Genomic DNA, 16720 nt, shown 5'->3' on the forward strand with positions numbered 1-16720 from the left:
TGATTCTTTTTACACGTGGCAGGCTTATTTATTATTAAATTACTAAAACAATAATACTATCATTACAACAGATTAACTCAGCAATGCGAAAAGGTTGCGTGAAGAAATAATGTCAAAGAGTTAATTTAACCCTTTCCGTTGTCAAAATTTTATACTTGTTCTGCTATTCAACAAATATATATCCCCACTCCCCAGCAATGTCATTTTCTTAATTCTCTTTGTGTTATATATTGTTTTCTCCTATTCACTGAAACATAATCACAAAATCCAATATACAGGAAAGAAAAAAGGCAGTAAAAAGAAATAATATACAGAGAATGATAAATATTTTTGAGAGAAAATATATATTGAAATATCATTGGTTATAAATAAAATATGTCTACCCTTCCTATGATTCTTCAGAAAAATTTATTTTTTCCTCAGACTTTTGCTAGCAGTTTGTTATAATCTAGATTTTTTTTAACAGATGAATTACAAATTGGCAGCTACTTATACTCTAGTGAAAAGAGCTCCATTACATTACTCTCACTTTATTTGTGATTGTTCTTCCTTTTCATGGGGATATGAGTTTTCCCCAAAGACAGAATTTATGGCTGTCTTTCTTTCTGTCTTCTAACAAATCCCATCTGCATGCCTTCCCATCAGGATGCATTATATATCATTATGTTTTCCTTGTTTTATTAAAATATTTTCCCATATCTTATTAAAATATTTATTAGGCATTCTGTCCCTGTAGAGCTTAGCATATATTCTAAAAACACATAACTAAGCACCAACTTCTCTCTATGAACCTGTTACTCCTGACTCGTCAATAGAAATCCTGGGGGAAACATTAATGCCCTTCAGTAAATCAATGTTGTGGTACACTAAATTTAACCCCGGTGGCCACAAAGAAATAATGCACCTCTCCAAACTCCTATACCATTCTCCAGGAGCGAATGGCTCACTGGGAAAGTTCCTGTTGATAATGGAAGTAGTCTTAATTTGTGTCTGACCTCTAATTCTCTACCACAAGGTAGCTGGTTCTCAATAGGAATGATATATCTGTTCATAAGAACGTAGCACAACTGCATGGTAAATTCCATGCTTAATGGACATTTGAGGGAATAAAGCACCTTATATACTATCAACTTTGGTGCTTACTTAGCTCAATTATTTACATGACAATAAATTCCAAAACTCAAAACATGGAACATTTACAAACGTAAAGCCCCTATTTTTAGGATAATTCTTATACTTTGCTGGTGCAAGATTTGTTCTTGGAAAACTGGTTCAAATGATTTTTTTGCCCTTTCTTATATTCACCACATATTGTCTTAATCAGATTATTGTCTTGTGCCTTAGCAAAACTCCATGAGAAGCATTTATGAATTATTATAAGGGATATACAAAACAGCAGACAGTGTTTTTGTAGGTAAATAATTCTTTTCTTTAAATTAAGTAGAAAACTACGTGGCCACAGCTCTAGGGAGCTCATCCAGGTCTCTGTGATGTCTTCTATTTCTTTTCTTCTTCATTTCCTGCATGTGCTTCCACTTTGGGCCCCCCTTGTTTCGCTGTCTCCGCTTCTCCCTGTGCCACATCTGTTCGCAGTACTGGTCAAGGCTGAAGTTCGGGCTGCTAAGGATTTGGATGTAGTCTTTGTATCTCAACCGTGACTCAGCCAATAGATCCTTGACCTGCCCCTCCTCATGCTCTGCCCTCTGGGTATTTTCCATCTGTTCATTCTCAATGACATTCAAAGTCAGCTTCACTATGGTGTGGATGAAAGTGTGCTCCTGTGCTTTGCAGTAATACATCCCAGAATCCTTCTTCTGCAAACTTCGAATCAGTAGCCCATATTCCGTTTTGATGATTCTTTCATCAGGCTTCAACTGCAGAATTGGAAAAATATAGGTAATAAATTAAAAACAGAGAGAGCTAAGAGCAAATGAAAACAGGCTACATAGTTTTACTTAGATGAACCTAAAAGACATATTCACTGTCTCTTTGTCTCCGTCATCAAGCATAATATTGTCAGTCATAGTTTAAAAGGGTAAACAAATTTAACTAAAGTAATCGCCCCCAAACTCTATCCTTAATTTTTCACATTTGTATCTTAGTAAATCTAACAACCTTTGGAATACAGTTATTTTTTTTCTCCCAATTTACAGATAGGAATGAAAAACTGGAAACCATCAAGTGACCTTCTTTACAGAGATTTCATATACAAATTACTATACCAAGATCATAAATTAGCACCTGAAATGTGGAGCAAGAATGCAACATTTACAATTATTGTATAGAGAACGAGCTTCAGTACATGCTACTACCTATAATGTAGAATAGAACAATAATTCCAAGTGGAATTTACTATTTTCCAGATATCACCAAATAAGTTATGTGAGTAGCATATGAAAGCTGTAAATGATGACTTCTTTAAAGTCAAACCCAAAGGTATGGGTATAGTCTTTTGGAAGTTAGAGCTGTAATTGAGTAGGACCCTAGTCAGAAGGTTAGCAACATTGAAAGCTGAATTTCCCTCTTTACTGTGGATTGAATTTTCATACTGTATGTATACATGATACTTTCAACTGTCATTTGTGGAAATATTTGCCATGCCTTCATATACTATGACATGGTAATGTGATTTCAAGTGTGAGAAAGCCCAAGAACACAAAGAACTTCCACTGAAATGTGATGCTCTCCAGCCTTTGAAGCAATATTACTAAAAGACAATTCTAATATTAAGCTTGCCTGGCTCATGATATGGTGTGAATAATGAACCTATCTTCAGTAAAACTAGAGGCATGTTTACCCACTAAAGAGCCCTGCTTAATGTGGAGTATTGTTGAGTGGCTCAGCATTAAGTGGAATAACAAAAACAACAACAGCAGCAACAAAGAAGTCTGGAAGATTTCCCAGTTTACACATCTGCCCCTGTATTGTAGACTTTTAGATGATGGAAATCAAGGAAGCATAAAGATGGTTAAATTAAATTTATTCACAGTGGGTGGATTGTACTCTGCATCTTTATGTGAAAATATGTAGGAAAAAATCTCCCCAATTCTGGAAATATGAGAAAAGGAAAAGAAACATCTCTGGCTACTGGCCCAGTTAACTAACAACAAGTATATGGCAAACCACCCTCTGTGCCAGAGAAGTGCAGCTGGCGGGGAACCATTTGAGGCCAAAGGCAGGTCACAGCTCAGATCCCTGGTTAATGAGGCTGAATGGTCTCCAGGCCTGCCTTTGCTCTGCACTGAATCCACACCATCAGAGCTTTGTGTGTTTGTTTCTCTTATGTTGCCCATTTGGTAAGCTGGATGTGGTATTCTTTTTCTTATGGATTTATTCTAAAAGCCCAGACATTTAGAAATGCTATTGTAATACAAACTAACTTTGAATTAATTTACATTCTCAGAAACCATAGGAGTCTCAGGCCTAAAATAAATGTGATTTGAATTAGGAGAGTTTTAAATGGCCAATCTTAAACAGAAATGACCATGTCAAATTTAATACACTACGTATAATTATTTTTTTCCCCTTAGATAATTTCACTGTATTTGTTTTTTAATTTAATACATTTTAGGTATCAAAATACTAGCTTCATAACTGAACCTTCTGGTCTCTACTCTGTTTCCTATGATGACTCATTTATCTTCCCCCATTGGTCTCCCATCTATCAAGTTGGTGGTGCAGCATATGGTGTATTTGGGGGATTAAAAGCAAAGCTCTTTGAAGGTTAAAATAGTGAAGTATTATTAGCAACATTACATACTACTGCCATGCTGCTTGAGAGGTAATATTTTGAAGCCTTTATTACTGTAATTCTTTTAATAGAAAATGGCCTGAGGTTATTAGCATGACAATCAAAGTGGATATCTCCAGTTCTAGTTCATCTCTAGATTTCCTTTACATAACTGGTACTCTTGCTAATGTTTAAATTACATTTAATGTGGCTTTTGGAGATGGTCACAGCTCTGACTAGGACTTTTGATTGTTCTCTTTAATCTTCTGACAGGAAGAAATTATGACTTGATCTCACACATATTGTGTAACACTTAATCACTGCTTTTGCTATTATCTTTTTGTATCCTGTTTATGTTGTTGTACTTTGAGGTCTGGTCCCCTTCCATCCTTTTCCCTCTAATTCTGTCCCCACAGGACTCAGGATTCCATAAACACCTGGCATTCCATTACGCGGTCATGATCTTTCAACTTTCTTTTCTTCTGTGGAGTGCTGGATTTGTTCTCTGGTTTTTGACCTACAGATATACTTGATTTAATAAATTTTCAGCTTTCTACATCTAACTAATGTCAATTAGACCATTTAACAATTTTTTTCTTGCTGAAATTTCAATAATGTGCTTTTAGTAAACTGGCAGCTCTAATAAAAGACATTTTGAATAGATATATTTACAGAGAATGTTTACAATCTAGAGATAAAAATCTGTGACCCAGAAACTAAGTAGTTGATTAACATTTGCCTACTTTACATTCTCTTTCTCTGTAATGCTTTCATTCTTTGCTGAAACAGGATGCATTATGCAGACTGTATCTCAACAGTGAAATGTCAGCACAGTCAATTTAGAAAATTCAGCTCCTCAACAAAGAGATAATGTAATCTCTGGTCATTGATTTAAACTCTTGGAATTTTCTCCACTCTAGAAGTGATAAGTAAAAACTGCTCAACTTTACAAATTAAAACCACGTTTGAGCTGGGGTTGACTATCCATTTGCCTAATGTGAACAAGGATAATATATCTGGCATTATTAAATGTAGATCTCCACTGAAGGGCAATTCATTTAACATGAGAAGAGTAACATGGAAGGGACAAAGGACATTTAAGTATTAAGCAGCAGGTAAAGGTCAGCGACTTTATCTCTTATAATAGCAGTCTAATGGTAGTTCTTTTACAGATAATTCACCTGTCAGTTCTTCCATAGTAAAAGCACTGCACATGCCTTGGAAGAGGTCAGGGCTCCAAAAATATCCCCTTTCTCTAACAAATATAAAATATTACTAATGGGAAATTAGGATTACAAAATAAATAAAGCTGCTTGTGTGAGAGAACAAATGTCTGCAAAACTGTGGCAAAAATTTTTCTGTATTTAAAAAATACATTGAAAAGTTTTCTTATTTAATTTGGAAGAAAGGAAAAGGAACTGGAATAGAATCATTTGTATACATGTTTTTAAATTTATCAGAGTTTACTTACATGACACTGTATATGATCCATCTATTAATATACCACAAAACCAATAATTAATATTTTAAAGCAAACATTAGAAAAAGGAAAACTTGCTAAACCAGATGCTAGAGCAATGACCTCATTATTAAAAAGAAAAATCAAATATATACATACATAAATAACTACTAGATTAATTTACTATCTTTGGGTACATGTAAATATAATATGTAAAATATAAATGTAAAAAATCATAAAATAACTAGAAAAAATATGTAATTGCTGTCTGATTGGGGAAGGAGTCTTTAAGCATAACAGGTGAAATATCACAGAGCCATAAATCAACAGATTTGCCTGTATAAAACAAAATGTGTAGGAAAGTCAGAAATTGTCAGAAACAAAAGAAATGTAAAATAAAATAAATGTATAAATGTATAACATTAAATTATTAATATATGTAATATACAAAGGACTTATTACAATTATTATTAAATAAATATGCCCATATAAAGTAAGCAATGACAGGCAAGACAATTCGCCAAATACAACTGAAGCCAAGAACCAAGACACATAAGAAGGTCAGTTCGCATCCACTAATATGCAAAGAAGTAGATATGAAGGCAATACAGTTTTCATGTTAAACTGGTAAAGATTTTCTTAAATTGTGAATCATAATTTTGCCTCAGGGATTTATAACAGACACTAATACAGTGATTTTTATGTGAAATTAGCAATATGGTGTTGTTTATCAAAATCCATAAAGATAACAAATGTCTTTAACTTATTTTACTTCTAAGATTTTTTCTTAAGAAAATAGTTAGAAAAGCAGAGAAAGGCTCAGATATAACAAAGTTCATTATTATTATTTCAAGCAGGAACATGATCTAGTGAGAGAACACCTGGAATACCTATGGATAACTACGGCAGGGTGGGATGTGTGGGAGACAGAAAAAGCATGGTATTGACATTAAATGATAATGGAAAATGCTCACAGTGCAGTGGTGAGTGGAAAAAAAAGCTGGAATAGACATCAAAATATTATTTATGCTTATCTACACTTAGTGGTCTCATACTTCTTTTATGTGTTACTATAATTTTAAAATCATTTATATTGCTTTTAGAATAAAAATAAAATAAGATCTACAAGTGGAATAATGCAAATATTTGAATATTTTTAAAATATTATTAACATAAACAGAGAAAATATAGTACAGCCTCGTTTACTTATTCAGATCCCAAAAGTTCAACAGAAGCTTGGGGACTGCCAATTGACTCGCTAGTTACAGCATAAACATCATCAATTTTAAGAACAGTTTTATAAGAAAGTCAGCAGATAACTGACTCATGACCTCCCGTACAGCACCCAACTGTGAAACAGCTCAGTAAGGAAATGTTCTCCTCCTGGCAGAGAATAACCTGGTGACAGCCTCTGTGCCACAGGAGATCACAGTCCCTCCTGCAGGCTGTTTTTGAGTGGAGGAAAGATTCCAAATTGTGACCTTATGGGTAAGAAGCAGAAGGCATCCTGCTGGGAAAAATACTTCAAGTATAATCTGGATATTGCCCTTTTCCTCAGCTCAGGAAGCAGTATTGCATATCTTGGATAATGTGAAAGTCTCTATTTACAAAGATAAATGAAAATACCAGTTGAAATATTACAGTGAAGATACTTTTAAGTAAAATTCAATAAATATTTCTGCTCCATTGAAATTCATGGAGCATGGTACCATTATGAATATATAATATACCTTTAAAAAGTAAATTAAAGTAATGCACAGACTTTTCAAGAAAATGCAAAGTGTGAATACAAACAACCACAGGCAAATGTAAGTATCTAGAGCTGAGAGATGAACTCAAGCAGAGGACCACATATTTTTAAAAATCAGATTAAATTTCCCATGAAGAAAAATCCATTTATTAAAGAATTATATTTAACTGAAAAGCAATTATCAAACTTTATTTGCTATGAAATTCAAAATATTAGTTTGTGACACTTAAGATTAAAACATTGCCACATAATAAAAAAATCTGCAAGTTAAAAAATTTCAGTATCGTTCTTTCAATATTTCTAGTAAATGCCTTGTATTTTGAAATTAAATAATCATTTCTGTATCAAATAATATCTCAATATAAATGTGAAAAATTGAACCCTTAAAATAAATATTCAGTGTAAACATGAATCTGCCATACTCTTAGGACTTATAGAAGTCAGGAATGATGATGTATCTAGTTTTATTGGTGAAATTTGACTTAACAAAACGTGAAGTTATTCTTTTATTTATATATTAAGTATGTAAAGAGTTAACACTTAGAAAAAGTTATTCTTGTAGCTCTTAGATGAAGAGAATGATGTTAAACTCTTCATGTAACAGTAGAACTATATCTTTAAATCAATTTCTTATGATAAAATTTGATTTTTTTACTTGAAGTTTTCTTAACCTCAGCATCTTTGACATTTGGAGTGACATAGTTTTTTACTGTGAGGGACTGTGCATTGTAGAATTTTTAGAATCATCTCTGACCTCTACCCAGTACACACCAGGGGCACCCACTTGGCCAACCACCCACCCAGCTGTGATGTTCAAAAATGTCTCCAGACATAGCCCAATGTTGGCACTCTGGAAACAAAATTACCGGAGGTTGAGATCCACTGTTCTGTACTAATGTTTGACTTAATTACATGTACTATTTTAAATGTTTATAGACTTGTCAATAAGGCTGATATTTTAGGGAAATTTGATCTACTTATATAAGAGAGAAACTAAGTGCTAGAGAAGTTACGATCTGCTCATGAATTCTCAGGAGTTAAGCGAAAGGTAGAACTAATATTTTCTAAACACATGATTAGTACTCTTTCCTGATCCACATGTAAAATACCCTCATTAATAGGGTATCTGTAATTTACATGCATATTTTACAGTTGTGAGCGCCTCTTTATTGAAATTCTACATTCTCATATGCATTTTTTCCACTTAATATTATAGTAACTTTTGAATTTATTTTGTTCACTTAGAAAATTGGGGGCTCAGGAACATTACCAAAGGTTTAAGGACCATGTTTCAACTCAAGAGATGTAATTCTGAATCTTGTGTTCTTTCCATTATTCATTACAGTGTCCTTAGTTTAACATGTCTGGATACTTATCTAATTTGCTCATATAATTTGATTAACATAGATATTTCTGTTTTGTTTTTTTTTTTTTTTTTTTTTTTTTTTAAGACGGAGTCTTGCTCTGTCACTCAGGCTGGAGTACAGTGGCATGATCTCGGCTCACTGCAAGCTCCGCCTCGTGGGTTCATGCCATTCTCCTGCCTCAGTCTCCCCAGTAGCTGGGACTACAGGCACCCACCACCACACCCGGCTAATTTTTTTGTATTTTAGTAGAGACAAGGTTTCACCGAATTAGCCAGGATGGTCTCGATCTCCTAACCTCATGATCCGCCCGCCTCGGCCTCCAAAAGTTCTGGGATTACAGGCATGAGCCGCCGCGCCCGACCAGATATTTCTGTTTTAATACAACCTCAACATGCTTCATTTCATGATCTATATTAAACACAGTGCAAACTAAAATGTAGTCACTGTGCTACTGTGGGAAGAAAAATATGGTGTTCTTGTTATTAGTCAGGGCTTTGTTCCTAAATATAGGCAACCTATGAAATATGGAATTTGGAAAAAAAATGTAAAAGTCTTTAAAAAATTCAGTCTACTTTTAAATATAGTTTATGGAAACATTTGTGTGAAGTTGGCCTATTCTTATCTCAAAACTATTGTTACTTTTGGTGTTAGTAAGCAAAAACTTTTTTTTTAATCAAATAATGATAAAAGTAGCATACAGCACTAAAAGTTGAACATCTCTCAGTCGTACACTATTTCCCTCAAAGTGAGTATTCTTTGATGACAACAGCTTACCTCCTCTCGATGCTCATCCCCTGACCTCTGGATATACCATTTAATAGTTGCTTGTTGGGATTTAGGTATACATTCCAGAAAGGTTGAGTTAAATTCAATGCCAAAAATCACCTTTTCATCAGCAGTTTCATGACTAATGCCTAGAAAGCAAACATGGAATAAGAGATTAACCTTGACCTGATTTTAAAAGCAATGGGAAAACAGACTGATTCAGAACAGATGCCATGGGGAAAGAATCATATACATTATTAAAGAGAAAGGAAATTCATGTTATAATATTGTTACCTGAGACAAATATTACACAATAGATGGATTTTTAAAATTTTATCCCTGTATTGTAATTTTTATTCTTTCATCAATATATTAGCTATTTGCACTTGATTTTAAAAAATAATGTTCATAATATCAAACTCTATATATTGAGATTTTTTCTTTGAGCTGAATAAATCTTTTGCATCTTTTAGTGCTTAAATACTTTTTTGTTAATATAAAATATAAACAATTTTGTAGATAGTTCTGGAGGAGCAGTTTGCTTTAATTTAAAGACAATTTCTATCATGAATTGGTCCACAGAGCTGATCAGATAACAGAAAATTTTGATATCAGAAAAGTAAGTTATAGTGATCTACACTTGATAAAATTCTATGATGATGATCATGAGACATATGCACTAATACTCAGTATCTGGGCCTTATCTGTATTAATCTATCATTTGTATGCTTTTTTATACAGAGGGATTTTTTAGCCCAATATACATTTGCTATGAGATAGTTACTGGGATGCTTAAAAGAACAGTGTCTCAGACACCTTATTCTCGTAAATCGATGCACCATCTGAAATACATTCCATCTAGAGTAGCCAAAGGCTGTGTCCCTTGTGTGATCTAAGAGCTCTAGCTCAAATTTGATCAAACAAAAAATGACAGCTGCTCAGCTTAGCCCAAATATGCACTATTTCATCATATATTCAGATATCTCAATTTTACAGGTTGGCTTACTTAGCACTATAGAACATCAACTAGAGTAAGGAAGGTTTAAAAGACCAAGTGAATCCTAAACCTAAGCATACAAATGATCAGCAGTGGCATAAATGCACATATGTTAGTTAGGCCTCTTTTCAATACACTTATTTTGAATTTACTTGTGTTTTACCAGCAAGGATTAAGTCAAGCATGCTGACACCATTATGAATTAACCTCATGTAACCTTCAAAATGTGTGGATTCCATTTAAAATCTGTAGTCAATCAACTATCTCCACCAATTCAACAGATTATAGCTGTGATTTTCACAGTTAATAAATTCCTAATGCACAAAAAGATCACTGGTGCTAGTTATGGAAAAGAAAGACATGCACCATCTTATAATAACAGATACAATTTTCCTGAGAAAAGGATTTTGTCAACAAAGTAGGAGAGGATGCAGGTTAATTTTTGGGATATGGGGCAAGGGCTCAGGAGAAATGCCATCAGACTGACTTGACCAAAGAATTGGTCAATTTAGTAAAAGATAAATTGGTGAAATCAACTGGAAAAGTGATAGCGAGCTCATTATCTGAACTCTTTTTTCAAATTAATAAAAATAATGTCTGACATCTCTACATCAGTTTCACTGAAAATGAATTTATTGTTACTTCCAACAACGTTTGTTTTATTTCTGAATTCTAAGTTTTCCACTTTAAAAGTTTTTAAACGTATATAGATGTATGCATATTATATACACATACACACATACACACACACACATACTATCATACACAAAGGTTCTGCATCCTTAATTCAAAAAATCTGAAATCCAAAATGCTCCAAAATCCAAAACATTTTCAGCACAGACGTGAATCACAAGTGGAAAATTCTACTTGATGGGTTGCAGTCAAAAGGCAGGGACCCAATATACAGTTTATGTGTGAATAAGAAGATGATTGCTTATTGGTAACATATAAATTCAGTCAGGAATGGTGGTGATGCCATACAACCACAGACTGTCTGCATTGGTGGCTGAGAAAATAACACCTTTACTTTCTTATGGTACAATGCACACACACTTTGTTTCATGCACAATATTATTTAAAATACTATACAAAATTACCTGAAGGCTATGTGTATCAGGTGTATATGAAATACAAATAAATTTTGTGTGCAGATTTGGATCCCATTCCAAGATATTTCATTATGTATATGCAAATATTCCAAAATCTGATAAAATATGGAATCCAAAAACCTTCTGATCCTAGGCATTTCAGATAAGGAATATTCAATTTGTTTTATTCTATCATGATCTAAATTTTAAATGTGTAAAAGTTATATTACAATAGTGTTTGAAATAGTTAAAATAGCTTCTTATGACATGTAAGATAATTGTGGAGTATTTTTTTTTTCCTCCAGATTGCAGTCAAAAAAATTTTTTATAGTAAAATGCCTAGAATACCTCTTTATAATAAATATATAGCTTATCATTGAAGTGCAAGATTGATCTGTTTAATGTTGTTGAACTATTTTTCTGCACGTATTGCTGGTTTTATGTCATCGATAACCATGCAGTTTTGCAGCTTTTAACAATAAAAGCAATAAAGAAGAAAAGAAAAATCTTTGCCCATTATTCAAGACTTGACTTCCTAATAAAATCCAGCACACATTTATGATGGATTAGATACAAGTCAATTAATTTGTAAATATCTTTACAGTCTCTACTCTAACTCCCACAATTGATTCTCTGCCTCTAGCGTCTCATATTCCAATCAATTTTTTATACAGGTGTCAATTACTTTTATTTTAAAAAAACAACTTTTCTGAGCAATATGAAATAGCTCCTAGCACCTATAAAGTAAACATAAAATTAATAGAATCATATAGACACTTTCACAAACTTTACCCAATCTATGTGAGGTCTTTCTGAATTTAATTATTGTTTCTTCATTTACTTTATAAAATCTAACTTTCTCCTGAAGGCATGGCTCAAATGCTATCCATCTGAATATCCCTCTATTTACTTGTCTATTACACAACTGCTATTGTGTGCCTAATTCACTAACATCATTTTAAGTGCTAGGATAATATGACAGGATGAATATGAAATTTACTGCCCTCTAGAAACTTACATTCTATTGACATAGACAAAGTAATCAAGTAAATAAATAAAGAAGTAATATCTGCTACAAAACAATAAAGGAGATTAGAAAATACCAAGGGCAAAAAAAAAAAAAAAAAAGTACTTTAAATGGGATGATGAGGAAAGGTCTCTCGGAATAATTAACATGTAACCATAGGATTAGTTGATGTAAAAAGATGGAGCTAAATAAACATCTGAAAAATGAGTTCCTCAGGTACAGAGGACAATGAACGCAAACATACATAAGGCAGCAACCCATTGGTGCTTTTGAAAAAGAGAAAGCTACTAAGTGAATCTAGCATCAGTGATGTGAAGGAGGGTCAGAGAATATACTAGAGATCAGGTCAAGAATAATCTTACATGCCATAGGAAAGCTTTCCGGTTTTTTACCAATTGTTCTAAGAAGCTATTGAAAAATGTTGAGTAAGGGAGTGACATGCTCTGACTGAAGTTTTTAAAAAGATGACTCTGGCTAGTAAGTGGGGTATACAGCTAAGTGGGGTACAGATAGAAGTGGCACAAGTGTGGAGGCAGAAAGACCAGTGAAGCAGCTACTGAAGACTACTGTGCCCTCAGTTAGGCTGGCGTTTGTGGGTGTGATGAGAAGTAGGAAAGCTTGGCCACAGGCCAGAAGGACTAATTGAGAGGTTGGTGATAGGATGGGAAGGAAAGAAAATAATATAAAAGTGACTCCTAGCTGCTTTTTGACATAAGTAGCTGGGTGAATGGTGTGCAATTTGTTAATATAGGAAAGTCTGCAGAACAAATAGGTCTTGAAGAAGATAACAAGAATTCTTTCTCAGACATAAGTTTCAGATGCTAATTAGACCTTCAAGTGGAGCTCTTTAGTAGGCATACAAGTGTCTGTGTCTGGCATGTAAGGGTGAGTTCAGAATTGGACTATGAATTTGGGAGGGAAATAGCCTCTGACAGTGTTGAAATAGACAGTATTAGAGAATGAGTAGATAGAGAATGGGAAAGTGGCTCAGGACACTCCAATATTTAAAAGGTGGGACAAAAAAGGAAGTTAAGGACACTCAGAAGGCACAGTTTGCAAAGTAAGAGATAAACCAGAAGGATATGGTACAAAGGCACATATGTATGCTGGAACATCATTTCTCTGAAAACACAACAAAACAACAAAAAAAACTAATTTGTAGTGCTTGCTGATTTTGCTGGTGTAAAAACTCCCAACATGTCTGATTCAAGCTTTCAGTGGTTTAAAATCAGCTCACAAAATTTCAAAATTTTAAGGAACCAACTTAAATGAGGCCACATGAACTGGCTCCAGCACACAAATGCATGGAAGTCAAAGAAAGTGTTTCAAAAAGGAGGGAGTTACAGCTTAAGTAAAAATGAGAACCGAAAATTGGTCATTGGATTTGGCAAGGAGGAAATTGCTGGTGACCTTGACAAGAATGGATTGGATAGAGTGATGATCATGATGATTAGAAAAGACTGTGTGCAGTGGGTTATAGCATGAATAGGATATGGTAAAGTGAAGACAAAAATTGTGAGTGCCTTAGGCAGCAACTATGTTTTGTGTCAGTTTCTTTATAACATTTATCATTGACATAGCATTTATTTTACTTGTTTTGGTATTTATTGTCTGCTCTCTCCCCAACACACTCTTGAATATAAGTATCGTGAATGTACAGATTCTGTTGTTGTTTTCTTTGTTGTTCATTGCTGTATCCTCAATACCTATAATCATCTCTGATACATATCATATGCATGTGTAGAGAATTGCATATGTATCGCACAGTAATGATTGATAACTAAACCAATGGACATCACAATGAATCACCTACACATTAGAACAAGAACCCAAGCATACTAATCTGAATGAAGGCTTATTTTTCAGAAGAATTAAGTTATAAGTTAAAAATAACTGTTTTTTTTTTTTTTTTTAAATCAAGAAAACACTACCAGACCACCAGTTGTAGATTATGAAATCTGGGTTACTTACATCACTGGTGGGGTGGTCAGTAACATTGTGATGAATGTGCACTTCTTCTACCAGGTTGTGTGTGTGTGTGTGTGTGTTTGGTGTATATGTGTATATATTTTCTATCTTAAGGTAGAGCCTGAGAGTGGAGAGTAACTGAAGCTCTGGAATACATACTTTTATCAATTTTGTTTTTCTCTGTTTTCAGAATCACTCATCAGGCCTCCTCTCTATTCCCCCACACTTGCCTTCTCCTTCAGGCTTTCAAGATCTTCTATTCTATGATTCATTTTTCTAAACAATACAGCCTCTCTTTCACTAAACTCCCCTATCACTAATTGTGCCTTATGACATTTCCCCAAAGATTCATAAGCTCTTTAAGGAGTTTCTTAGTCACATAGTATACCCAGGACAATTACATGCATATGGAAGTTGCTTAATAAATATTTATTGATTAAGTGAATATATGATTTGATAGGTGAATATAAATAAAGTATAAGCTACCTGAAAACTTTTTTCAAATAAGACTTCTGGGAGGTCTATTTGAGTTTACTCTAAATGTGCAAATGTTTTCTGTTATATCCTGTTTTATCTCTAATAGCAGTTTTCAAACTTTATAAGGATGGATATGGTAGTAGAAAGAAACAAAGGCTACAGTTTAGGAATTTTAAAAGACATATGAAACAAATAATGATATAACAAAAGATTATTCAATTAGGCACGTAGACAGGGGTTGATTTATACAATTTCCTGTTGCTCTTCCAGAACACGCGCATTACACAAAATGGAGATATTCCCATATAATAGATGGCTTAAGTCATATAATAAAAGTACACAAAAGAATGGGCTTAGCATTTTAAATCAGAGAAAAAGCATATCACAGCTGTACTTACTGTCTTCGATGTCCCAGCACTGGGTGATCGGGTCACCATATTTTACGTCTTGGCGTCTAGCTCTCCTACGGAAAGGGGATTACACTGATTAGAACCTCAAGCATGATTACCATCATATAGAAAGGCTACATCTAATACAACAGTAGCAGATGCAGCACTATTCTTGTCTTACAGCTCAACTTAAAATGCAAGTCAATATTCCAATCAATCTAACACTGATTTAAAAAACTACTGGTAATGAGGTCCTAATAGAAGAAACCCTGTTCAGACAATGAGATGACATGAATTTTATTTAACTATGCTTCTTTTTCTCTGATTTTTTTCACAAAGTATTCAACAAAAAAGGTTGAATAAAAATACAATCCTGGTTTTATATAATTAAAATGAGGATAGCTACTCTTGTGTTTTTTTTTTTTTTTTTTGAGACGGAGTTTAGCTTTTGCTGCCCAGGCTGGAGAGCAATGGTGCGATCTCGGCTCACTGCAACCTCCGCCTCCCAGGTTCAACTGATTCTCCTGCCTCAGTCTCCCTAGTAGCTGGGATTACAGGCATGTGTCACCACGGCTGGCTATTTTTTTTTTTTTTTTTTTGTATTTTTAGTAGAGCCGGGGTTTCTCCATGTTGGTCAGACTAGTCTCGAACTCCCGACCTTAGGTGATCTGCCTGCCTTGGCCTCCCAAAGTGCTGGGATTACAGGCATGAGCCACTGCACCTGGCCAGCTACTCTCTTTAGGAACTCTCTTTTTAGTCAGTCATTGAGAAATAATAATATATAAAAGAGTTCAGTCAGTGGATAGGAACATATACACAAATACAAAACACCTTGTCATGTAAAGATTCATTATTGCATAGATTTTATTAAGCAACAAACTAAATACTGTAACTTGAAATAGAATTATAAGTTCAATATGGTATAAAAGACTACCTGTTATTTCTATCTGCTGATGAGTAGCTCAAATTGTTTTTCTGGTAGTTATGCTAATAATAATATTAAACAATGGCTTTTGTATTACATCACACATTTTCCTTAAAATAAAGTAGTAACTATTTTATAAAAAAGAAACAAACAAACAAACAAAAAACCTGCTACATCTAAGCAAGTCTTACACTCTTACAGCATATTTTCATTTGCTTTGGCTATTTTATTTTGTCACTTCAGAGATCAGAAAAGTACCAATAAATGTTCTGTGATATCTAGAGTGTTCCTTGAGGGTAATGCTGAACAGATGACAAGATTCATCCATTATACACATCTTTTGGCTCACATGACATTATGTTAGGTAAGGGAAAACATCACAGTGGCATGTCTGAAAGATCAGAGATACAGTCTTGGGAAATACAAGAAGAAAAAATTATAATGGTGTAAGGTACAAAAGGTCAAGAATGTTTTTAAATCTTGGCTTCGTAAGGAACAGGGTCAATTCATCAAACTGAAGGTTTATTAGCAACTAATGAGCATTCTTGTTTTTCAGCTTTCCAGGAAAGCATTCCCCAAAGACTATAATGAGTATGTTCTTGGCCAAAAACTATAACCAAATGTGGGTGACTTTTAACTTGTAATTTCTAATAATCATATGTACCCATTTCAATTGAATTCATGGATTTCAGGGAATATAAAATGTTTTCTAATTTTAAGTAATGTTTGTTATTGCACTATACATTCAATCCATAATTTCTTAGAAATCAGAATTTGA

At 33.8% G+C, this 16720-nt stretch overlaps 1 protein-coding gene across 1 annotated transcript in view; it reads right to left on the reverse strand.

The window, feature by feature from the left end:
- Positions 1-1405: 1405 nt before the first annotated feature.
- SEMA3D (semaphorin 3D) overlaps positions 1406-16720 on the reverse strand; it is a 203980-nt gene continuing 188665 nt past the window's right edge. The window contains exons 18-20 of the mRNA XM_010379909.2: positions 15027-15091; positions 9081-9220; positions 1406-1874 (exon numbers count right to left, since the gene is read on the reverse strand). Coding sequence (XP_010378211.1) covers positions 1449-1874; positions 9081-9220; positions 15027-15091 — 631 coding nt within the window. The 3' untranslated portion in view covers positions 1406-1448. The remainder of the gene's footprint in view (positions 1875-9080; positions 9221-15026; positions 15092-16720) is intronic.

Source organism: Rhinopithecus roxellana, chromosome 6 (genome assembly GCF_007565055.1).
Source record: "Rhinopithecus roxellana isolate Shanxi Qingling chromosome 6, ASM756505v1, whole genome shotgun sequence".
NCBI lineage: Eukaryota > Metazoa > Chordata > Mammalia > Primates > Cercopithecidae > Rhinopithecus > Rhinopithecus roxellana.